General features: G+C 34.7%; 1 protein-coding gene across 3 annotated transcripts in view; it reads left to right on the top strand.

The window, feature by feature from the left end:
* Positions 1-25,830, top strand: part of Kiaa1328 (KIAA1328 ortholog) — a 187,486-nt gene that overhangs the window by 132,664 nt on the left and 28,992 nt on the right. For 2 of the 3 annotated variants that reach the window (XM_042675286.1, XM_042675287.1), the window contains one exon: positions 11,956-12,064. In XM_042675286.1, the coding sequence (XP_042531220.1) occupies positions 11,956-12,064 (109 nt within the window). Of the gene's footprint in view, positions 1-10,670; positions 10,782-11,955; positions 12,065-25,830 lie in introns of all 3 variants that reach the window. The other variant, XM_042675285.1, reaches the window with a different exon arrangement.

A 25,830-nucleotide genomic window follows, 5' to 3' on the forward strand; every position in this document is an offset into this window, starting at 1 on the left:
AAAGAGCCTCACTGTACAGAAGAGAGGTGAGAGCTGAAGAGATTTGAACCCCTTCTCCTCAGACCTGGTGAACATTCATCTTTTTTGCCTATTTACAACTACTAACCCCAATTCCTTTATTTAGCTCTTTTTTACATAGCTTTTTCACCTAACTTTCACCTGCATTTTTATTTCTAACCACTGTTAAATTCATTTATTTATTTAGGAGTGGAGCATTGCTTTATGAGAAAACCTTGCTTTTGCCCCTCTTTCCTACCAGCTGCCAGCTTTGTTAGGACTTTTGGTTTTAATTACGTTTAATCTAGAAATTGATTAATTCTCTCCCAGGTAATTGAGAGGTGAAGTGACAATTAGTCCAATTTGACTCCACATTTGAAACAAAAGTTTGTTTTCTTTGACATAGGCAAGTTTTCTGCACATTTCCATTGCTTTAAGATGACCTAATAGTTTCTTTGGTACCAGACTTTGCTACCAAAACAAAAATGAAATTGTGTAGACTTACTGTATGAAATAGAACTTTCTTTCCTTTCTCGAGAGATAGTCTTTCAGACATGGGAAGCCTGTGCTTCACCCTTGTCCTCTCTTAGTGATTGCACTATGGAGTGGAGAACAGTTGAGAACTAGTCTGTTAGCTACACTGCAAGGCTTAACATAGACTTCTGATAACTTGTCAACAAATTCATGTTGTATGTCAGCACTAAAATAAAATGCCAAAATGAAAAAATTGCAGTGTAATAGCAAAGAGACAAATAACTATGTTATTAGTAAAGATCACAGCAACATTAGGAAGCAGCAATTGAAAAGGCACTTTGAGAAAAAGGTATCATCAGTCCTTGGCTGTGGTGGAGGTTAATCTCTCCTGGTTCCAGCTACCCAAGCCAGAAGCCCAAAAGGGGCTTATGTCCAAAAAAAATCAATTTCTAATTTGAAACAAAATTATTTTTGACTACTAGGAGTTCAGAACCCATTACTTTTTGCTGTATAGTCTGCTGACATTTCAGCACTTTTTGTTGTACACAATGAATCCTAATGGTAGTTTCCTAATGTTGTTGTAGCAGTCAATGTAACAAAGCAAAAGCAGTTAGAATTTTGTGAAGTTTTCAGGAACATTCTCACTCATGGTTTCTTTCAGTCTTTTTGTTTGTTTGTTTAGTTTTGTTTTTTGTTTTCACCCTTATTCCCATATACCTGCCTCTTTTTTCTTTTTCTTTTATTAAGAGGGAGATTGTAATGTTACAGTGAAAAAAACATATAGAAAACATTTCATCTTTTTTAAAGTTTTGATTTTAAGGTATTCTCAAAAACTATCCTTTTCTACTCGTGTATAAAATGATCTTGTATTTTTTCTTTCATTCTATTATTGAGCAATTAGCCCCATTCTACTATTGCAGATTATTGTGAGCAGATTCCAGGACAGAACAAAATTATTGCATTAACCTTTTCTGTGGCACCCAACTAAATGAGAGACCTCCTCTCTCAAGGTGTACAGAGCAGTAGACTTAGATGCTTCCTCATTTTAAAGCTAGTGACCTAGCACTGATTTTCCAAGTTACACTGTTTGGTCTGGTATTTCTTTAATTGCTTCCCCCTCTTTAGGGTGTCTGAATATTTTACTAATGTTTTTTATGTCTTATATCCTTTGTTTCTTTCATGGTTGTCCTTTAATCATAAGGTACTACAGGATGTGTACTACAGGACCATTAATTAATCTTTATTGCCAGTCTCCTATTCAGTTACCTCTGTCCTCAGCATTCCTCCAACTTGATTGATGCCAAATATATATAAGAGACCATATTAATTGACTCAATTAATGACTTTATACTAGCAAAATATGCACAGTATTGTCAGAATTATACTTAAAACATAAACTGAATGCTTTATTTTATTTAGTTGCTTTTATAGAGCTATGTGGAATAGGGAGAAATTATTTGAAAAAAATCTAAACTTGGATCACTTGAAAAAACCTAAATTCATGCCTTTTGTAAGGCATGAATCTAGAAACACTTGATATTTGTTACTCTTTTTTCCTCTTATAGAGCAGCAAAACATTCTTTGCCATTTTGCCTGGAATTTTTCCTTCCTGAGCAATTGCAAATTCCTTCTTTTAAAAGTGCTTGAAATTGAGCACATATTTTTTTTCATTATGCTTATGTACTAAATGAAGCAAAAACCCCTGAGCATACATGTTCCAGAACTGAAATATTATAATTTAGGCTTAGACACTAGTCCTTTCCTAAATAAAGCTTTAAGGCCTTCACAAAGCCCTTAACTATATTTAGAACTAGCACCTGTTTGAACCTCTTTCATGTATCTTTAAATTACCTTAAATCTTTTAGAAATGTTAACCCCTAGCATAACTTGGATTTAGATGATGGCTTGACCATGCCTTTGATTTATCTTTGGGATTTGTTGTTGTCGTTGTTGTGTGTAGTTTTTTTTACTAAAAGAGAACTACTGTTGACTTGGTTGAAGTGAAGAATAATCTCTAAAGCACCTAATGAGTCTTCTAATTGACCTTGTACTTTCAAAGATGTGAACATTCTTTATTGCCAATAGTAGCAGGTGACATGATTAAAAACATAGCTAAGTTGAAATATCCAAAGTACAGAAACCATTTCCATCTTGTCTTAAAGGATCATGTATTTATGTTCCCTTTATCATTATTACCGTAGGTATTATTATTATATTTAATCATAAGTACTAGAAGATGTTACTTCTGATTCCCAAAAGGCTGAGATAAAAGATATAATATACAAGCCTGGTGCTGGTGATTCATGCCTGTAATCCTAGCTACTCAGGAGGCTGAGATCTGAGGATCGTTGTTCAAAGCCAGCCTGGTCAGGAAACTCCATGAGACTCTTATCTCCAATAAACCACTAGAAAACCAGAAGTGGCTCTGTGGCTCAAGAGTTCAAGTCCCACAACCAACCAAAAAAAAAAAAAGATATAATATCCATTGATAGTTTTATCAACAGTATATAGAAGGCAAGCATATTAGAGTGTGATGAATAAACCCAGACATGTAGAATAAATTTTTATGTCCATTTCGTTAAAAATTACAATGTAAGAGATTATTTTAAGAGTTGAAGTTGCTGTATATCGAATATTGTCACTTAAATTATAGCCCATACTTTTCATCCTTTACAATGGAAAGAAGTAGCTCAACAAATTGTCTCATTTACCTATTTATTATATATATTTTATATATCTTCTCTCACTACAGTGTAGACTCAGTAGGTTCAGTATTATATCCCCATTACCTAACATGTAGTGGGTGCTTATTTATATATTTGTTGAACAAATTAACATAACATTAAATATATTGATATTTTTCTATACCTTGTCCTGATTTCTCAAATAAGGAACTAATCAGTTAAGCCTTTTAACCTCAGTGCCTGCAGTGATTTTGTGATTTAAGCAAAATATCTGCTTATCCCTTCAAAGTCTTTATAATGATTGATTGCAGATGCCAAAGAGAAGGCAGTAGGGTTTAGACTGAAAAACAGCATTGCCTTAGGAGTTTAGAAAACTGGTGATTGGTGTGGTGTGGTGTGGTGTGGTGTGGTGTGGTGTGGTGTGGTGTGGTGTGTGTGTGTGTGTGTGTGTGTGTGTGTGTGTGTGTGTGTGTGTGTGTGTGTGTGTCCCAGGGCTTAAACAGCATGGGTGCTGTTCCTGAGCTTTCATGCTCAAGGCTAGTGCTCTACTACTTAAAGAACAGTACTACTTCCTGCTTTTGGGTGGTTAATTGAGATAATCCTTGGTGGCTCACTCCTATAATCCTAGTTATTCTGGCGGCTAAAATTTGAGAATCACAGTTCAAAGCCATCCCAGGTTGGAAAGTCCATGAAATTTTTATCTCCAGTTAACTACCCAAAAGCCAGAAGTGGAGTTGTTATAATAGTGGTAGAGAGCTGGCCTTAAGCATAAAGGCTCAGAGTCAGTGCCCAGACCATGAGTTCAAGCCCCAGGACCACAAAAAAAAAAAAAAAAAAAAAAAAAAGGAATCTCATGGACTTTCCTGCTTGGGCTACCTTTGAACTGTGATCTTCAGATCTCAGCCTCTGAATAGCTCGTAATAGCTAGAAATACAAGTGCCCACCAGTGCCCAGCTGATTTTTTTTTCTAATTTAGGCTTAATTTAGATACAATAGAATTGCATAGATCTAGTGGATTGCTGATAGCTCATGCTTTTAATAGATACTAAGCATTAAAATGTATATGGAAATATGTATGTTAATGTGTATACATTTAAATGTACACATTTTAATGTATATTAAACATTAATGAATATGAAAACATTAAGTCAAATGAACCGACTATGTCACCTATGGCAAAATTATAATAATAATAACTGAGGCAAACAATAGACCAATCAAAAGCCAGGAAACTAGATAACTTAGACAAAATGGGTAAATTTCTAGAAACATTAGTAAAACTGACTCTAATAAATAGAAAAATCTGAGTAGATCTTTAACAAAAGAATTAGTTAGTAATCAAAACCCCTCCCCCCAAAAAAGACAAGCCAAGGACCAGATCACTTTGCTAATGAATTCTACCAAATGTTTCTTGTTGTTGTTGTTGTTGTTTTTTAAAAAAGAGTGAAAACAAATTCTTCTAAGATTTTTTTCATATAATGTTACAGGGAAGAATCCATCCTGCCTTGTTTTAAGAACTTCAGATACCAGAGCCAGGCAAACACTAATAAGAAAACTATAGATCAACCTCCCTTATAAATATGTATGAGAGTATCTTCAACAAAGGAGTAGCAAGCTGAATGCAGCAACGTATTAAAAGGCATGAGGTAGACAACAGTGGTTCAAGCCTGTAATCCCATCTACTCAGGGGGCTGAGATCTGAGAATCTTGAGGGAAGTTAATAAGCCTGTGAAACTCCTATCTTCAATTCATGCTGAAAGTGGAGCTGTGGCTCAAGATGCTGACCCTAGGGAGAATACCCAGACCCTGAGTTCAAGCCCCAGAATTGGCATTAAAAAAAGGGGGTGGGGAGATGCAGGTGATTAGGTACCATGGCCAAGTGGAATTTAGTTTAGGATTTAACTCAGTTGGTTCAACATGGAAAAAAAAATCAATCAATGTCATTAACTCAATTAACAGAAAGAAGGGAAAACCACATGAGTCTGCCGTTGACATAGAAAAAGCATTTTCAATCCAGCTATTGTTTCATGTTAAAAACCATTAGTAAAGTAGGACTTGAAGGGAATTGCCCAACATGTAAAGAGCATATGAGCATATATGTAAAACCTTCACTTAACATTTGTAATTGTAACATATTGAATTTTTCCCTATAAGATTAAGAACAGGAAAGGGAACTTGGACCATTAGCCCAATTTGGCCTACTACTAGTGTAAATAAAGTTTTGTTGGAAAACAGCTGTCCCTTTTCCTTTACAAAGCACTGTTTTCATGCAATAACAGCAAAGTTTGTAGTTGTGACAATGGCCATTTGGCCCACAAAGCCTGATTTATTATCTGACCCTTCACAGGAGACATTTGGCCTTGCCACAATACTAAGTCCATTAGAATAAAAGAAAGGTATGGAAGAATACACATGGAAGATTTTTATATTACAGGTCTAAAGTGGTATATAGAATGTCCACAGATCACACTTAATTAAAAGGAAACCAAGGGATATAACCTAGCTGTGTAGCTAGAAAGAAGGAAAGAGTATATTTAGGTGGATACCTGATTGCTTCTCTAACAGCAGTATTCTTCTGAACAGCCCCAAATCAGAATTAACTCCAAACATCCATCAACTGCTAGCAGAACTGTTAAAAGTCATACTGCATAACAAAGAAATAAAACCATAACTATGTCAATCATTAATGTAGATAAACGTTAAGGCATGATATTGAGCAAAAGAAGTCTCAAAAGAATATCTTTAGCATATTTTAATTTTTATAAAGCTCAAAAACAAAAGTTTATTTTACCCAATACAAACATGTCAATACCATAGAGAACAGAAAAGAAATAATTACCAGAATAACATCTGAATGGCAAAGTTACTTTGTTTGTTAATCAGGGAAGCGTTACTGGTATTTTCTTAAAATTCATTCTTTTAAACTGAATATATAAAATACCTCAACTGTTTTGAAAATACAAAATAAAACCAAAGGGCACAGAAACAGGTTTCTAATCACTGAATTCTAAGAAAGAATTATCTTATCAAGAAATGTTTATGGGCTGACAGAACCAATTATCTATAAACAGGGCATGATCCATTATGGGCAGTTTCATCTTTGCATGCAAAAATGTATTTAAGTGTATTCACAGACATAAAAGCATAAACATTTATATATGAAGTTCATCAGTCTAATTGGTAATATTCTTTCAAAAATTAAAAGTATTAAATTTTTGTATTTTAAAAAGTATATGTACGTATGTGTAAATGTTCAGAGATCCACTAATTTGAATATGCACAACTTCTACTAAACTTACAGATATGCAAGTTCATAGAAGAGACAAAATTAAAAGCTTTCTGAAATTTTATATAATTTCTGAAATTTTTACAATTAGTAGATAGTAGAGAATTATGAAAAAGGAATAATTAAATGGCATATACCTTAGAGCAAATATTCCTAACCATTTTGGAGGTCTCATATCCTTTCAAACTTTGATGAAGTACTGTACTCCCCAGAAGAATGAGTAAGCACAGATATACAGGTTGTTGTGGTTACAGTTTTAAGGTATGCACACATTACTGAGTTATATCCATATATTATAAAAAGTCCCTTGATCCTCTTTCAAATTTACTTCCTTAAATTATACCCATCAAATATTAGTTGTCTCAACCAAATTGAACAGAAATATCAAAACAGAAAAAGTTAAGACTAATAATGTTCCACTGTTCTGTGATAGTGACTGAAAGATATTTATAATGTGTTACAACCAGGCATTTCTTCTCTCTCATCTCACCCACAAATCACTTTCAGTTTTTTTAAATCATCTGCTTATCACAAGTAATACTAGTTTTTATTTATGCTAATGATGTAATTTTTAAAATAAAATTTTAAGTCAAAAAGTTAAAGCATTAACAGTACAATCTGTATGTGAATATGAAAGAAAATCATGAGGTAAAATTTCCAAATGACCAATACGGGTAGTCTATCCCAGAAGTCTGGCTTGTGAAGCTCAGTGGTTTTGAAGTCTGGATCTCACAGACAGTATCCTCTACAGGCCATGTGTGGAAGACTTGGTTACCAGCTTGTGGTGCTACTGGAGGTGGTAGAACCTTTATAAGAGGGGACTGTGAAGTTGGAGGCAGTTAGGTGATTGGGGATGCACCCTTGAACGGTATATTAGGACCCCTTTTCTCTCCTTGTTTTCCAGGTGGCATGACATGAGTAGCTTTGCTCTTTAATATGTTCCTGCCATTTCATTCTGCCTCATCACAGGCCCCAAACAAGAAGAATCAATTTCAGTTGTTTATATACTTTCCCATCTTACTTTCTTCTACATTACCCAAGAAGCTGCCAAAAATTAGTAGAGTGAACTTCTTTTCTGTCTGTTCCACCCTATTCTACATTTTGGACATGATATTCTATATAAAGTCCAGTTTAGCTACTATTCTTGTGGAGGTGTTTTGGTTTATTTTTGACCATCTGACAAATGGTAAAATATCTGAGATGTAGCATCAAGCCTGATTACATTTAAAATGCAGCTTGCCCTGCTGGCTGTGTGAATTTTTATAAACTTTACCATTTTTCCAGTTTTCACTTCTTTTTCTAATCTAGAAACTGTTAAACAAGATTAATGAGATTATACATTTAAAGTCATTAGCAAGATATAAGAACATAATGATATTCAATAAGTGTTTCTTGAATAAATTAATTGTTTTTTTATGTAATGCTTTTGTTAATATAAATTCCTGCTTCAAAGTCCATCCTCCTCATTCTTTCCTATCAAAATGCCACCACCTGCATCAAAACTTCCCTAATCCTAAAGCCAGGTATAATTTCTCCTCTTTTTAATGCCTACATCATACATTATAGTTTAACGGTGAAAACTCTAATTTTGATTGTGTGAGGCGAATGTGATAACCACTACACTACAGAAACCATGCTAATGATTGTGTAGACATGGATGCTGGCTTACTAGCTTTTGACCATAGGCAGATGATGAAAGCATTTATCATTTATTTTCTTTATCTACAAATTTGATTTAAAAACAATATTTGTAGCAAAATGTTTCCTTGTTTTGAATTATCATGCATTAGTAACACAAGAGGCTTTCATTGTGATGTTTCTATATAATTATATAGTGTATTTTGAATAGTATCAACTCCTTTGTGTTCCCACTGTCCCCTTCCTTCTCTCCAGTTGGGGAAATTAAATATGTGTGTGTGTGTGTGTGTGTGTGTGTGTGTGTGTGTGTGTGAGTGTGTGTGTGTGTATGTGTGTGTGTGCATGCATGTGTGTTATTAGTGATTGGGCTGTGGTCGATTTTCCAATTTACTATTGGAAACAGCTGCAATATACATGGGTATGCAGCTGCCTTTCTGGTACACTGATTTATAGTAGTATGGTGGAGTCACTAGATATATCTATATTTATTTTTTGAGGAACCTCCATACTAGTTTTTGTAGTAGTTACACTAGTTTACTTGCCCATCAACTGGTATATCTTTGTCCCCATAGCCTCATCAGCATTTGCTGTTTGTTTTCTTAATGATAGCCATTCTGAATTGAGATGACATAGAATCTTAGTGTAGTTTTGATTTGCATTTTTTCATGGATAATGATGCTGAATGTTTGTATACACATCTATTGGCCATTTGTACCTTTTCTGAAAACTTTATTGTTCAATTTGCCCATTTGTTGGATTGAGATGTTTACTCTTATGCTGTTTTTTTTTTTTTTTAGCACTTTGTGTAGTGTGGATATTAATCCTCATTTTGTTGAGCAGCTGGTGAAGATTCTCCCCATTCTCTTGGTTCTTTGGTAATTGTTTCTGTTAGTATGTAGAAACTTCTCAGTTTGATCAGTCAATTCCTGCTCTTATTTGCTGGGCAATTAGTGTCCTACTAGATATCCATATGGATATCTTCAAGAGTTTTTTTGTATGTTTCCCTGTAGTAGGTTCAGGGTTTGCGGTCTTATAATCACATCATTAACCCTTTTGGAGTCAATTTTTATAGAGGGAAAGCCATAGATGTAGTTTGTCTTCTGTATGGCAGTTACCAGTTTCCTTAAAACTGTTTGCTGAAAAGGCTATCTTCTTTCCAGTGTATGTTTTTTACTCCTTTGTCAACATAAAGTAGCAGTAATTGTGTGATTTTATTTCTGTGGCATCTATTCAGTTCGGTTGTCTTCGTATCTGTTTTTCTGCCAGTGTCATGTTGTTTTTGTGATGGTGCCACTGTAATATAATTTGAAGTGTGACTGCTCATTTTGCTTAGGATGATCTTTGCTACTTGGATCTTTTATACTTTCTCTTTTTTTGTTGTTTTGGGTGTTGGTTGATACTTGTTTTTGAAAGTTTTAGCAAGGATTTATTTTAGTCAAACAGTTAAAGTAGGGAGAAACAGAAAAAGAGAAAACATTTCCTGCTCATCATGTAGGTAATAGGAGTTAAGACTCAAAATGGCAGTTCTTATCTGTGGCAGGGCAAATGAATGCTTGGCTAGTCTAGTGGTTCCTAATCCTTGGATAATTGTTTCAGGTGGGTAAGGTGGATGATACCTACCCAAAACCCAAGTAGCATTCAGGACTTTTTTTGCCATATAAGTTTTCCTTTCTTCCTGTAACTGCTGTTCATTAAGTATTCCCAGATATTTATCATTTCTGAGGAGAAGGCACAGTTGGATAGGAGGTATGATGCTTTTGGTTATAACCAGGAGTAAGAATGACTTTTGAACATTGATGGGCATTATATTAAATCTGTAGATTGCTTTTGGTTATGTGGCCAATTTCATGATATAATCTGCCAGTAATGAGTATGGGAGGTCTTTCTATCTTCTCATATTTTTAGTTTCTTAAAGGCCTTAAACTTTTTTTATTGTGGAGGTCTTTTACCTCATTATTTGATATTATACTTAGAACTTTTTTAGCTTACAGTGAATGGAATTATTTTATTGATTTCTTTCTCACTCTGTTAATTATTGGTATACAGAAAAATGATTGCATTTTGTATGTTGGTTTTATATTCATATGTTGCTGTAAGTATTTAACAGACCTAGGAGTTTTTCGGTGGAATTATAGTGTCTTTTATGGACAGAATTATATCATCTGCAAATATAGACAATTGGATACCTTTCTTTCCTATTTGAATACCTTTTCTTTCTTTCCCTTTCCTTATTCAGGCTAGGAACCCCAATACTATATTGAATGAAAGTAGAGGGAGCAGACATTCTTGTGTCATTCCCAACTTCAGAGGAAATATTAAATTTTCCCCATTCAGCATATAAAGCCTTTATATGTTGACATATTTATTGGATTCTGTTTTTATATATGCTATATTACATTTATGTATTTTATAATACAGCCTTTGCTATATCCCAAAGATTCTTGTAGGTTGTATTTTCATTAGATTTTAGAGATATTTTTTTCTATTTCTCTCCTATTTCTTTAGCGATCCGCAGGTCATTCAATAATATGTTGTTCAGTTTCTATGTACTTGAATAAAATTACTAATTATTCCCTTTATTGTTCATACAGTAACAGTGACAGAAGTTAGAAAAGATGCATCCACATCTCCTATCTTAATAAGAAGCCAAAAGGAGCTTGTAACCTCGGCCTCCTCATCATCCCAATATAACATCTCTCAATGTATGTATTACATACATTGTGTATATTGAACCATCTTTGCATCCTTGGATATAACTTGATCATAATATCTGGTTGTTTTAATGTGTTGTTGAATTCAGTTTGCAAATACTTTTTTTGCTCTATGATCCTTATTTTAATTCTACCCTTTTCTAGTTTGGGAGTGAATATAACATTGGCTTCATAGAATAAGTTTATAGTTTTGCTTCCCCCTCTTTCTTTTTCCCCTTTTTCTTTGTTGAGAGACTCTTAATTCTGCTCAGTCTCATTGCTTATTTTAAAATTATTTAACTGGTTTATATCTTCTTGGTTTAATTTTGGTAAGTCAACTACATTTAGGAAATTATCTAGTTCTTCTCCGTTTTTCCAGTGTATTTGATTATAGGTTTTTTTAAAGTATGCCTTCACAATCCTCTAGATTTCATTGGTATTTGTTGTGATACTCCAATTTTATCTCTTAATTTTGTTAGTGTCATCTTTTTTGTTGTTGTTTGTTTTATTTTGTTTTGGGCTAGTCCTGGGCTTAACCTCAGGACCTGGATACTGAGGTTTGTTGCTTAAGGCTAGCACTTCACCACTTGAGCCACAGCTCTACTTCTGGCTTCTTCTTTTTTTTTTTTTTTTTTTAATTTTGGTAGGGGATTGGAGATAAGAGTTTCACAGGCTTTCCTGCCCCTAGTGCCTCCTGAGTATCTAGGATTATAGGCATGAGCCACCAGTGCCCCGCTTGATGTGGGTCTTTTCCATTTTTCTTTCAGTCAAATAGGCTAAAATTGATCAATTCATGTACTTTTACGAAGAACCAACATTGATTCCTTGTGTAGTTTTGAGGTCTCCATTTCATTAACTTCTGCCATCTTATTTATTATTTCTTTCCATCTGCTAATTTGGGGCTTGGCTTGTTCTTGTTTCTCAAGAAGTACAAGATTCATAACTAGGGCATTAGTTTGAGTTTTCTGTTGTTTTGATGTAACTACTTAGACCTACAAACTTACCTTTTAGGGCCGCCTTTGCTATATCCCAAAGATTCTTGTAGGTTGTATTTTTATTAGATTTTAGAGACTTTTTTCTATTTCCCTCCTATTTCTTCAGTAGTCCACTGGTCATCAATAATATGTTGTTCAGTTTCAATGTATTTGAATAAAATTACTAATTATTTTCTTTATTGTTCATACAGTAAAAGTGACAGAAGTTAGAAAAGATGCATCTACATCTCCTATCTTAGTAAGAAGCCAAAAGGAGCTTGTAACCTCGGCCTCCTCATCATCCCAACATAACATCTCTCAGTGAGTTTATGGATTTTATTTAATACTTAATATTAAATATTTGAATTAATATTCTTTTCATGGGAGAATCTTCTGAGATTTTTTAAATAATAATTAGAAAAATCTTGATGATTTTTAGTGGTTCTTATTTGAGAGGTCCTTACTTTGAACAAAGTAGATTTGGCCATGTTAAATCACATGGAGTTTTCTTTACACTCACTTAATAAAAATATTTGTTAAGAGAAGGAATGGGATTAGGGGGGGAGGGGGGAGGCTGGGAAGGGATGTGAAGGATAAACAAAGGAGGAGGCTGCAATGCTTGGTAAGAAATGTACGCATTATCCTGCCCATGTAACTGTAACTCCTCTGTACAGTATGTTCACAAATAAAATTAAATTAAATTTAAAAAAAAAAGAAATGTTTACTGTTACACAAATAAAAAAAAAACTTTAAATAAAAAAAAATAAAAAAAATAAAAATAAAATAAAAATAAAATAAAAAAAAAAAAATACTTGTTAAGGATTTCCATACAAACTCAAAGCTAATCCTATCCTTTATTTAGAAATCTGCTTAACATCAGGTCCTTCCCCATTTGTCATGTAATGGTTGTACGTTTGGACCGTAAGTTTAAGTAACCAAATTAGTTTTGGCAATGCTAGTGGCTTTTGTACTAGTTAAAAGTATACTGAGTGTGTCAACAGCACATATACTAAAATTGCTAAAATTGGAACAATGCAAAGATTAGCATGGCTCCAGTACAAGGATAATATCCAAATGAAAAAAAAAGTATATTGACATCTACTTATACCAGGACATTATTAGTGTAACTCATTTTCTTTTCCACAAATCAGGGAAATAAATAATGTTATTTAAAATTTCTTATATCTAATAAGACAACTCCAAAATTATGTATTTATGATCTCAATATATAAACATCAACACCATAGATCTTGGTTTTTGTTTCCTTTGGGATATGATTTGTTTTGAGTTCTTAAGTTCAAGTGTTTTATCAGATGAATATAGATTTTTAATACTTAAATTTGTAGTTAATTCAGAGTCCATTGGATTTGCAAAGTAAAATGTCAAATTATTACTCTCATATGCTATAAAGTTTATGCTTGTTTTGTGATCATTTTGGAAGGGAGCAAAGCATTAACTTCTCTTCCTCTAAAAGAGTTGTATTTCATCCAGTTTCTATGTAAATACTATCCCCCCAAAAAGTCAAAGATAGCTATCCTTTTTTTTTAATTTTTATTTTTTATTGTGAACGTACTGTACAGAGGGGTTACAATTACATGGGCAAGATAATGAGTACATTTCTTATCAAGCATTGTAGCCTCCTCCTTTGTTTACCCTTCATATCCCTTCCCAGCCTCCTCCTTGCCCCCCCCCCACCCAATCCTCCCACCCACCCGCCCCAAAGTTGTAAAGTTCGTTTTCGACATGACAACTTGTACTTCTCATTGTTGCAACGGGTCCACCTATATCCTTATTTAAACGACTTGTTTTTCCCCCTTCCCCTCCACAAATTATACCGACATCAAATACAGTGAAAGCAGGGGTTATACTGTGGGGGAGGGACATACAAAGCAACAAAGAAATAATCTTATAATTGCGTTAGAAACAAATGCATGAAAGAAAAAAAAACATTTAAATACATATCTAAAGGTTCCTTTCCCTAACATCACCTTATCTGACCTTTTCTGCTTGACTCATACATATACTAGTTTTTGCAAATAAGGGAAACCATGGGACCTATGTTTCTTTGGGCTTGGCTTACTTCACTTAATATAATTTTTTCCAAGTCTTTCCATTTCCTAACAAATGGGGCAATGGCATTCTTTTTGATGGAGGCATAGAATTCCATTGTGTATATATACCACATTTTCTTGATCCATTCATCTACTGAGGGACATCTGGGTTGGTTCCAGATCTTAGCTATGGTAGATAATGCTGCAATAAACATAGTTGTGCTGGTAGCTTTAGTGTGGTCTTGTTTGTAAACATTTGGGTAAATGCCCAAAAGTGGGATTGCTGGGTCATAGGGGAGCTCTATGTGAAGTCTTTTGAGGAACCTCCATACTACTTTCCAAAGTGGTTGAACAAGTTTACACTCCCACCAACAATGAAGTAAGGTTCCTTTCTGTCCACATCCCCTCCAGCATCTGTTGTTATTAGAGTTCTTGATTATTGCGATTCTAACTGGGGTGAGGTGGTATCTCAATGTTGTTTTGATTTGCATTTCTTTTCTGGCTAGGGAGGTTGAGCATTTCTTCATGTGTCTATTGGCCAAAAGATAGCCATCCTTAAGAGCTAGTGTTCATTCTAGTCATGGCTCTCATCAGTATGCCTTTAATACTGGAGGTAGAAGGTAGCATTGAAAAGCCTTTTAGAAGTAACTCTCTGTAACAGAGGATAATAATAATGATTGGTGTCTCTTAAGTATCTACCATGTTTCCAGATAATGCTCATTAATGAATATTATTTTATTTGATTGTATCTTTTCAAATAATGCTGCCATCATTCCCATTTTTAAAACTAGGAAACTAAGACCCCAAGGAATCAAGTAATTCATCTAAGATCACACAGCAAAAAGGAAGAAAAAGCTATTATTACAGACTCTAAAGCCTTCCTCCACCTCCTTCTTTTTCTTCTTTTTCCTCCTTCTTCCTCCTTCTTCTTTTTCTTCTTTGTTCTGTCTTAGGGGCTTGAACTCAGAGCCTGGGCTTTTTTGCTCAATGCTAGCACTACCATTTGAGCCACCATTTCTGGTAAAGCTATCATCTTAAATAGTACAATAGTTGACAATGACAACCTCCCTATTGTGGTGGCTACCCATAATCCAATGAGAAGCTACTCTTTGTTGGCATTTGCCAAAGACCCATTAGCTGTGATACCAAATAATGTATGGGCCCATTTAACCTTGTGGTTGAAAGCTTTGCTCAGAGAGTTTCTATCTAGTTCACGTTGGAGAAGTAAGAAATAAAATAGAATTATTATATGGATTCAGTGATTTTTTTTTCTATTGTTAAGGTTTAAAATGAGATCTTTAACACTTATTTAATATACTTTAGAAAGAAGCATAAAAACGAGAGGAATAAAATGTTTCCCCATCATGTTTTATAAAATGTCCTCAGCTCAAAGTTTCTGATGAGCTGTAACAAGTTAGTAGAGTTTTACAAGCCCAGTAACAAGTTAGTGGAGTTTTACAAGCCCAGGTTAAAGTTGTTGTGAAGACTCATAGTTACAGATTTTTGAAAATCTTTATTCTTTAAAACTGCATATCAGCTAAATATAGGTTCTTAGAAGCTTTCTAGATAATGAGTTTTTGGCTAAATAAAACAATGCATAGCATACCAAATTTTTATCCTTACAAATGCACAATGGCATATTATAGATCAATTATACAAAGTGCAGAGTTCAAAAAAGATTCAGTACTATGAAAATCAGTTACTAGAATAGCAAAGTGGTTTCTTTACAAACTTAAAAGTCAGTATTATTTGAATTATTCTTATTTTAAAATGTACAGAAGGCATTTTTATGGACTGCTTTTCAGTTATGGGCAAACTACAGGTCTTCCTCCCAACAAAGCTTTAAAGGTACTGAAGAGATTGTGAGGAAATAACCCTTATTCTCTCTACCCTAAATTCCAAGAAGAGAATAAGACCTAGCAGACCTCTCTCTAGGTGCAGTGGCCTGCACTAATCAAGAGGAAAGAAACAGCACCCATTAGAAAAGTCTTGCCACCTTCTCTTGCCAATGTGACAATTGCCTTTACTACCCGTGACAGCTTGGGGTTATGTGATTAGTGCTGGAAGCCAGAAGTAAAACAGGGAGAAAGAAGCACTGCAGCCTTCCACATGGTAGACTCTAATGTCCTCTTTGCTTGTGCTGTAAATTGTATATTTGTTTTGTTAGCATGAGATAGATACATACAAAGGTGCCTATCTAAAATCAGGATAAGTGATATTAATGTCCTATGGTCAGTATTATTGAACCTCAAAAGCAATAAACTTTATGAGTCGATAAATATTACATTTGCAACATAGTTAACATTCCTTTACTGTCTCTAGCACTTATTACACATTGTAACCACAAGTATACAATACATTATTCATATTTGGGGTGTCACTAAGTGATGGATTGCTGTAGAAGAGGCTGTCCTTTAAATAAATCAACAAATAAAAATGCAAATGTTAACATTTTCAGCCACAACTTTTTCCATGTTGAATGGGGAATGAAAATTTCACATTATATCGACAGTCCGCAGAGAGAATAATTAACAACCTACACTGTGAGAAAGATGGTTTTGCCATGCCTGGGTTTTTCTTTACAATTGTACATGGAAGGATATGGGATACTTCTACATATATTCAAAGAATAAAATAATAAAAGCTGTATCTCACCACATCTGAATCATCTCCATTGTCTTTTCTAAGGCAGATTGCCTTTTGTTTCTCAATGAATGTGTTATAAGCACGTTATTAATAATTAACCCTTTTGAACCTTCTAGAAGTAGTTATTTCCATTGTCAAAAATAAATAATAAAGGAAATATCTAACAGCCAAAGCAAAAGAAGTATGTTAATTAGCAACCATTATCTATGATTGTCATACCCGTTAAGATGCAGAATTATGTATTTCTTCCTTGTAAATAACCTTTTTAATTGTACTTGATGTATGCCAATTTAATCAAAAAAGTATACTTGCAACAGACTGATATTTGCATTAATGTATGTTTAAATAAGGTTTATTACAGCTGTATATCCTCTTTGCTGGTATCTTTTTTTATTCAGATATGTAGATCTGCTACATTTTATATTAAAATGAATAGTATCTTCTGGGAGATTGTTCAGTGCAACAGAAGTCTTGTCAGTTTTTAAAACATTGATCAAGTTTTCTTTTTCTCAGTCTTATGACAACATGATGATGATTGTTCCAAACTGATAAACAGAGACAGACACTATAGTAGCAGGAGTAAATCCCCAGTCCCTGAAATGAAAGGTTACTAAGCCTCTTCTGTCTGTGCCTGCATGACTCATAAGAGTTATAGCTGAGACTCTTTCATGCCCAACACTGAATTTACTGAATTTTTGAAATTGAAATTGGATTTAGAAAACTTCTAGCTTTTTTTTTCTTTTTCAGAAAGTTGTATATTTTCTTTTAAAACAGAGTGTTTTTGTTTTGTTTTGCTTTGGAGTTATAAGGGATTTGGGGGGCTTTGGTTTTGGGATATTTTGTTTTGAGAAGGGATATGAAATACTTTATTGTGTGCTTTGAAAGACTTGACAGTTTAAAGATCTTGGTTCTTTGCAGTCAAACTATATGCTTAATGCATTCTGAAAATGTTGTTGTAAGTTTACACCTTGTGGAGCTTTCCATAGAACACAACCAGCTCACAGGGAGCAGTCTGCACATAGACAACTAGACAATAGTAGCTTATAAGATCCTTCACCTACTGTTGCTGGAACTAAACTTAAAAGAATTGGGAACCTGGGAAAAAAGAATATCTGTCTTAAACACGGTATTTATTTTTACCTAAGTAACTTGGCATGAAAATTCAATAGCTTTCAGCTCCAGGTATGAAGGAAGAGAACTTAAAAGTGCTAGAACAACCGATAGCATTTAGGTTCTTGGCTGTGCTATGAAGAGGAACAGATGTCTGCATTTGTCCTTTGCTTTCTCTAGATGGTACATCATTGTTCATGAGCAGTGCAACACCATTTCTGTGTCACATTGCCAGTAACTATTTAGATAGAAGAGAAGTAAAAGTCATAAGTACATTCTTCCTGATTGTTAATAGTCTAGTTAGCTCTGTAACATAGTTCTGGATTAGCACATGTCAGGGGAATTCAGAATCTACACAATCACCATACTACTAACAAAAAATACTAGATTAAAATTATTATACCCAAGTTTTAGCTTAATTAGAGTTTATAAAATGTTTTCTGCTTGCATTATTTCCTTTAAATTTTATTGAAACGTATGAAATCTTTTGTATTATCCCATTTAACAGTGAGTATGTCAAAGCTGAGACATACTTTCATAACTTGATCAAATCATAAAATAAAAAAAGAAGGGAAAAAAGACAAATTTAGCTTTCTAATTCCACTTTCCAGTGCTTTTTTTATGCTGACTAAAACTCAGATTTAGTTTGGAAGTATAATCACTGAATTGATAAAACTCTGGCTTAAAGTAAGAACCAGAGAAAGTGTATGATTTTGTTTTTGTAACTTCATGGGAAGATTTTAGCCATAATAAGGGCAGAAAAAGTAAACTCAAAAAAGTAGAAGTAAATTAAAATTTCAGTCAAAGATCAAAATTCATTGTATGCATATACTGTTTTGTTAAATGGCAAATCCTTTGTACAACTACTTAAAGATCATAATAAATAAAAAGAAAAAAGTAGAGGGCTATGTATAATAGACAAATTATAACACATACATTTGTGCTCAGAATCCTATCTATAACAAAATCTTGCCAAGTCTTCTACACATTTACTCAAATATTGTTACTCATTCGAAGAGATTCTTTCACACACTTAGCGGAAGAAATGATCATATGCCATTCTCCCAGTTGTAGAAAGGAATAAGCTAAGCTAAAATCCCAATCTTCTGCTGGAGTTTGTGATAAGATTGAATGGCAGACCCTACTGCTTCTATATCATAACATGAATGATAACCACATATGTAATCGTTGATAGTGGTTAATTATGCATTAAATATCTATTGTATGTCAAATATGTCAGACATATACATATATTTAATAAATTTATACAAATTACACACTATTATAAAGATTTAACTTAGGTTAAAGCTTAGTTTCAAAATACTAGGATTTGAGCTGGGTGCCAGTGGCTCACACTTGTAATCCTAACTACTCAGATCTAGGAATGTGGTTCAAAGCCATCCTGGGTAGGAAAGTCCATGAGATTCTTATCTCCAATTATCCACCAAAAAAAGTGGGAATGGAACTTTGCCTCAAGTGGTAGAGCACACCAGCCTTGATTAGAAAAGGACTGAACAGCCTGGCGCTGGAAGCTCACGCCTGTCATCCTAGCTACTCAAGAGGCTGAGATCTGAGGATCATGGTACAAAGCCAGCCCAGGCAGGAAAGTCCACCTGAAAACTGGACTCGCCTTGAGCTGAAGAGCTGAGGAACAGCACCCAGACCTAGAGTTCAAGCCCCATATCTGACAAAAAACAAACAAACAAAAAATGGACCATACACAGGCCCTGAGTTCAAGCCCAGTAACAGCATACATACACAAAAAGAATTTTTTCAAGACTTTTCAAAATAGCTTTCCTAAAATGAACCACTAGGCCAAAAACATAATTTTAGCTTTATCTGGCTTTAGATAACAGTTTACACACAACTCATAATCAAAGTAGCATCAACGATAGCTTTCTTGTTTCAAACATGTTGTAAATGATAAAACTTAATGAAATCTTGTACATATATTTATAACAATAGAAAGGATTAATCTGAAAACTGGAAAACAATGTGTTGAACATGTAAAAGAAAATGAGAAATTATAAATATTCCTGTCTTCCATATTTAACCAAGGGAATGAAAGGCCCAGCTTATTCAAATGGGCTTTTATTTGAGTTTGTAACTTGGAATTCCCTTCCTGCAGCTAAACTCAAGAATCTTTGAATGCATGGAAATTCTTAATTGTTTGATGAAAACATACTGTTTTTAGTCAGGCTATAAGAGTGTGCTGCAACTGTACCTCTTACTCTTAAAACCCATTAGTATAAAGGACTGAAAGTGTAGCTCAGTAGAAGAACCTTTGTCCAGAATGTTCAACTCCCTGAGTTCAATCCAGAGCTCCACAAAACATTAATGTAACCATCCATACTTCTGTATACACACTTGCTTTGTAGAGTAAGTTAGGGAAATAGAAAAACATATGCTAGGTAGCAATAATAAAGATGTAGCATAATTCTAAAAAGTAAATTTCATTTTTGAGGAAGCTTGTAAAAACATTTGTATTGTAGGAAGAATATACTGCATTTGGGAAAATGTGTATTATAAATCATATTTACTATTTCAATAGGATTCTAGTTCTTGACTTAATGAAATTTTTTAAAGGCCTAAGTTCTGGTTGTTAATTATATGAGATTTTTTTATTCTTTTTACTTCACTCTTCTTTCCAAATGTTCTATAGCAATAATACATTGCTAGCATAATTTTTAAACAATATTTATTATTCATTTATTTTGAGACAGGGTCTCCCTATGTACTTGAGGATGGCCTTGAATTTGTAGCCCTCCTACTTAATTATTCCAAGAACTGGTATTTCAGGTGTGTGCCACTAGCTAGCTTAAAAAAACCAATTAATTGAATGAAAAAGGGAATGTAATTGTAGAGGATAAATACATTTCGGAATTCTACACTCAGTGATCCAAGTAGTTGCAAAATTTTTCATAGCACATATGCTATATTTATTCGGTTTTTTTCAGGCCAACAATAGGCAAGGATTATGCTCCCTTGATAGGTCAGCTGAACTCTGCAAACTCTATGATTAGTAATGTCCATTCAGTATTAACAGTCCCTACTATCATATCATAGTTTTTAGCCACAGGTAATGTTGTTTTGGACCTGTTCTTCATTTGGTCTAAAATCAATAAATTTCTTTAATTTTAACTTTCAGGAAATTATATTGGGAAGTTCTTACTATTCCAGGCACTTTAGTGCCCATATAAACATATGTGTGTATACATACATACATACACGTGTATATATATATCAATCATGTGTGTGTGTGTGTAATCCTTACAGTCATGACAAAGTAAAACTTTAAAAGGCAACTACAGAACAATTAAGAACACTGTAATACCTAGGTTTATTGATGTCGACTTAAATGCTAGCTATGGAATTTTAAACAAAGCATTTCATTTAATCTATAAAATAAGAACAATAACATCTCCCTCATAATTTTGTCATTACTTTGATAAGCATTATCTTGGTACATAGATAAGTACCACATAAACAGTATCATTTTAGAACTTCCCAAGATCACACAAGCAATGAGAAATGCTTCAGAGATTATTCTTACAGTTCCAAGCCGTAACCTAATGAAAGGTTAGAAATATGTTTAGATTCATCTCTAAGATATGCAATTGAATTGTGTGCTGCTTTTGCTACTGTTGTTTCTTGTTTTGGTTTTGAGACAGTGTTTCACTATGTAGTTCAACCACAACTTCCTAAGTACTGCTATTGCAAGCATGAGCCACCATGCCCATCAAACTGTATGTTTTCATGTGACTTTTCTATTTTATCACTGTAAGTCTGGTTGTTCATGTCAAGAGTAATTCAACATTTGGCTGTGTTGAGCACTCCCATGTTATCTTTCTTCCTTTGTACTCTGAGACATAGGGCTTGTAGCGCATATGAATGATATTGGGCCTACTGCCAAATGTGCTTAGCAGCAATGTCTGTCTGCAAGGATATTAGAAGTGATTGTGCATGATCCTGCATTCAAAATTTGTTAGCAAATTATTTTTCTCATTTCGTCAGAAGTCTCTTAGTTTTGTTTTTTTTTTTCTCAAGAAAAAAATATGATAGTTAAAATTTAGTGTGTTCTTAGGACATCTGTTTCATGATTCACTCAAGGCCTTTCTGAAGTTAATAATGGTTCTCTCCTTCTAAATTAGTTCTTTCTAAATTAGGGCAGGGATAGGCATTGTGGTACATACCTGTAATTTCAGCTACCCAGGAAGCAGTAGCAGAAGGATGTTAAGTTTGAAGCCATCCTGAGCAAAGTGGCAAGATTATTTTTTTCAAAATAAAGACAAAAGTAGTACTAGAGAGGAACTGCTTAAGTGGTAGAGTGTTTGTCTAGCATGTGCAAGCCTATAGTTCAGTCCTCAGACTGAAAAACAAAAGAAAAGAGAGATGCTAAAAAGGTTAAATTTCAAGCAATGTTTCTAAAATCTGTCTACACACTAAGATTGCTTAGGAGTTTTCCTAAGCAAACTTGTTTCTAGGCTTTAACCTAGGTAAATAAAAAATTGATAGGAATGGGCTCCAATGATATGTATGTTTGAATTATAATTTAATCATCTTTATTATTTTATTTTTAATTTAATTTTATTGTCACAGTGATATACAGAGGGGTTACAGTTACATACATAAGGTAGTAAGTATATTTCTTGTCAAACTTGTTACCCCTTCCCTCCTTTTACCCACTTTCTGTTCCCCCTAACCCCTTTCCCAAATTGTACAGATCATTTCCAACATGTTGTCTTGTGAGTATCGCTGTTGCATTGGTTCGTCCTTTGTCCTTTGTCTCACCATTTTGTTGCTCCCCTTCCCTTCTCCAGTTCAGATAAATGTATATATAAGACACATGGCACCAAAATCAAAAACAGTGACAGCAGGGAATAAACCATAGGGGAAAAAACATAGAAGAAAAAAGAAATCACGTAGTACAACAACAAAGAAAAACCTCTTGTTGCCATATCTTGAAGTTCTTTTTCACTTAGCATCATCTCGTATGGTCATATATACATATCTATTGAGCTATTCTATTTATTTGCTAGGACTATCCTAGACATATATTAATTATTACAAATGAGGGAAACCATGGGATCTGTGTTTCTTTGAGTCTGGCTTACTTCACTTGATCTAAACTCACACATCTGGAAACTCCTACTCTGGAGCTCCCACTACCTAATTCAAGCACACCAGCATTCAGCCTTTCTTCTTGCTGCCCCCTGCCTAACCCCAAGACCAATTCTTTTTGTTTCACTATGTAGTTTTTGTCATCTTCCCCTCAAAGCATCTTCAGAATATATAATTAACACTGAGTAAAGAACTGTTAGGGAATCTTGGAACAAACCCAATTATAATCTAAACTGATGATATGAGAAGTTAATTACTAAGACCCATTGTTGATATTTATGTGGAGGATGGCTAACTGAAGAGCTAGGATTAAAGTCAGAAGTCACCCAACTCCCAGCTCCTTTAGCTTGTTTTTTTCTTTGTTTTGAGGATATTCATTTCAAACTTCCTGCTCAGATTGATTTCTAACCATGATCCCCAGATCTGAGCCTCCTGAGTAGCTAGGATTAGAGGTGTGAGCCACCAGCACACAGCATAACATTTTTATGATCTGTAACTTTTTAATGTATTTAAAAATAAATTAAAAGATATATCTATCTAACATATATATGAGAGTTATTGGTATTATAATTAAGAGAAATGCATGAACATTATTAGCCTTAAGACTACTGCATCCATATTCTCACAAAATATTTTTCCTGTGGCCTTTTAGACAATACAAAAAAACTTCCTGTGTACAAATCCAAATACCCACTGAGCATCCCTAATCCAAAAAATCTAAAATCCAAAGTGCTCTGAAATCTGAAACTTTTTGAATGCCAACATGACACTCAAAAAAGCTTCAGATATTGAAGTGTTTTTATATTTTATATTTTAACATTTGTGGTGTTCAACCACTAAACTTTCCAAATATACCAAGTTTTGAAAAGTTCCAAAATCTGGAACACTTGTTTCTAGTTTTATTTTCAGATAATGGATACTCAACCTCAGATACCCTTAAGAAGATTCTAACTTATTCTTGCCAGTTGGCCAGTGCTTTTGTTTCCTGTTTACTCATTAACACTTTCCTTTCTTCTTCTTGTTCTTATGGATGTATATTAAAGTATGCTCCTGAGATTAAACACTCATTATCATGTTACTTATCCTCTTCCCCTAAATGATTTTAGAGTGTTCATCCTGGAACTGGGCTCCAGTAGCTCACACCTGCCATCCTAGTTACTCAGAAGGCTGAGATCTGAGGATTGCAATTCCAAACCAGCCTGGGCAGAAAAGTCCATGAGAGTCTTATCTCCAATTAACTTCTAAAAAAATAAAAAGTGATCTGAGCCTAAAGTGGTCAAGTACTAGCCTTAAAAAAGCTCAGGGAGCCGGGCGCTGGTGGCTCACGCCTGTAATCCTATCTACTCAGGAGTCTGAGATCTGAGGATCGCGGTTCAAAGCCAGCCTGGGCAGAAGAGACCGTGAAACTCCTATCTCCAATAAACCACCAGAAAATCGGAAGTGGCGCTGTAGCTCAAGTGGTAGAGCGCTCGCTTTGAGCTGAAGAGCTGAGGGACAGCGCCCAGGCCCAGAGTTCAAGCCCCACGACCGACAAAAAAAAAAAAAAAAAAAAAAAAGCTCAGGGACAAGTACCCAGACCCTGAGTTCACTCACAACCCCAGGAGTAGTGTGCACATGCACACACACACACACACACACACACACACAAATGTTCATCTTGGTTGGAACATAAACCTCTTGACAGGCAAGTGATTATTGTTATACACTCAAGGCTGTTTCTTCTTTGGGAGAATTGGAAGATTCTTAGGTCATTTGGGATTTATATTACAATAGTTACTCTGCTTCAAGCTCTTCTTTGACATAGGCCTCAAAGAAATCACAGGCAGAAATTAGAGCTGAGAAGAAAGTCTTAAGACAAATATTAGCACAAGGTAAAAAGCAGATAAAGCTTACATACAGTTGAATGTCCAGTATAAACCATACATAATAAAAAATAAGATAAAAGCCTTGCCTTTCAAATGTTTTTCACTAAAGATACAAAATAATTCTAGGAATTATGTCTTCCAGTTTTTCTAGAGCTCTGAACAATCCTACTGAGGCACATTTAAGACCAAAAGTGGAAAAATGAAGCTAGAAGGTTTATTCACTTTACTACTTTTGTTGTTGTTGTCATGGGGCTTGACCTCTGGGCCTGAGCGGTATCCCTCAGCTCTTCAGCTCAAGGCTAGTGCTCTACCATTTGAGCCACAGAGCCACTTCCTGTTTTCTGGTGGTTTATTGGAGATAAGAGTTTCATGGCCTTTCCTGCCCAGGCTGGCTTTGAACTGAGGTCCTCAGATCTCAGCCCCCTGAGTAGCTAGGATTACAGGCATGAGCCACCGGCGCCTGACTTCACTTTACTACTTTTTAGGAATTGTCTCACCTTTACATTCTGGAAGCAGTCAGCCTTGTAGACTCCACCACAGGCATGTAGTTCACATTTGTGTAGCCCAATGAAGGTGGACTTCCATTCTGAGGCTTTAAACAATTCTGTTAATGAACTGGTGTGGTCCTGTCATGGTTAAGTAGGAGTGTTTTACCAGCTAGATTAGAAAAGAGTTCTTAATCATTGTCCACATATTTTATCTAGCCTGTCTGCTGTCTTGTCCATCTTAGTTTGTGGCTGAAAGATGTACTCTCCTAAAATAAAACTTCTCCAAAGACCAGTTGTTGATACCTCATAGCCAACTGAGCTTTGCAGTAACGTCTTCTAGGCTTCAGAAAGAAAGGGACCAGTGATAGAACTAAATTCTGGTGTTGCATCTTCTCTGTAGTAACTAACTCAAACTACTCACTTACAAATGAACATTGGTGGTAGATATACTGGCACTGAAGCCATCGGAGACCTGATCATCCTGTGCACTTTTAGAGAGTTGGAGGCCACTGAAATTAGTTTAGCACTTACGGAAAAGCCTTTCTCAGCCAGCATTTCAGTTTCCCTTTGTTTCTGGTCCAGCTAGAGCTCCAAAGCTTTTCCAGAACTGTCCCCACCAGTTCTTCCATCTCCTTCCTTTGTGTACAAATATTTCTCTGAGCAGCAAAATGTTGCTACAAACTGTAGGTCACATGACATTGACATACTCAATCTGAATTTCATGGCAGGATTAAAACATAATATTACTTTAGTGATATCTTTTATAATCATTATGAATATTTTAATTTCACATTCTGCAGACTTTT

The sequence above is a fragment of the Dipodomys spectabilis genome, unplaced genomic scaffold, assembly GCF_019054845.1.
Source record: "Dipodomys spectabilis isolate Male_0828 unplaced genomic scaffold, ASM1905484v1 ptg000024l, whole genome shotgun sequence".
Classification (NCBI taxonomy): Eukaryota; Metazoa; Chordata; class Mammalia; order Rodentia; family Heteromyidae; genus Dipodomys; species Dipodomys spectabilis.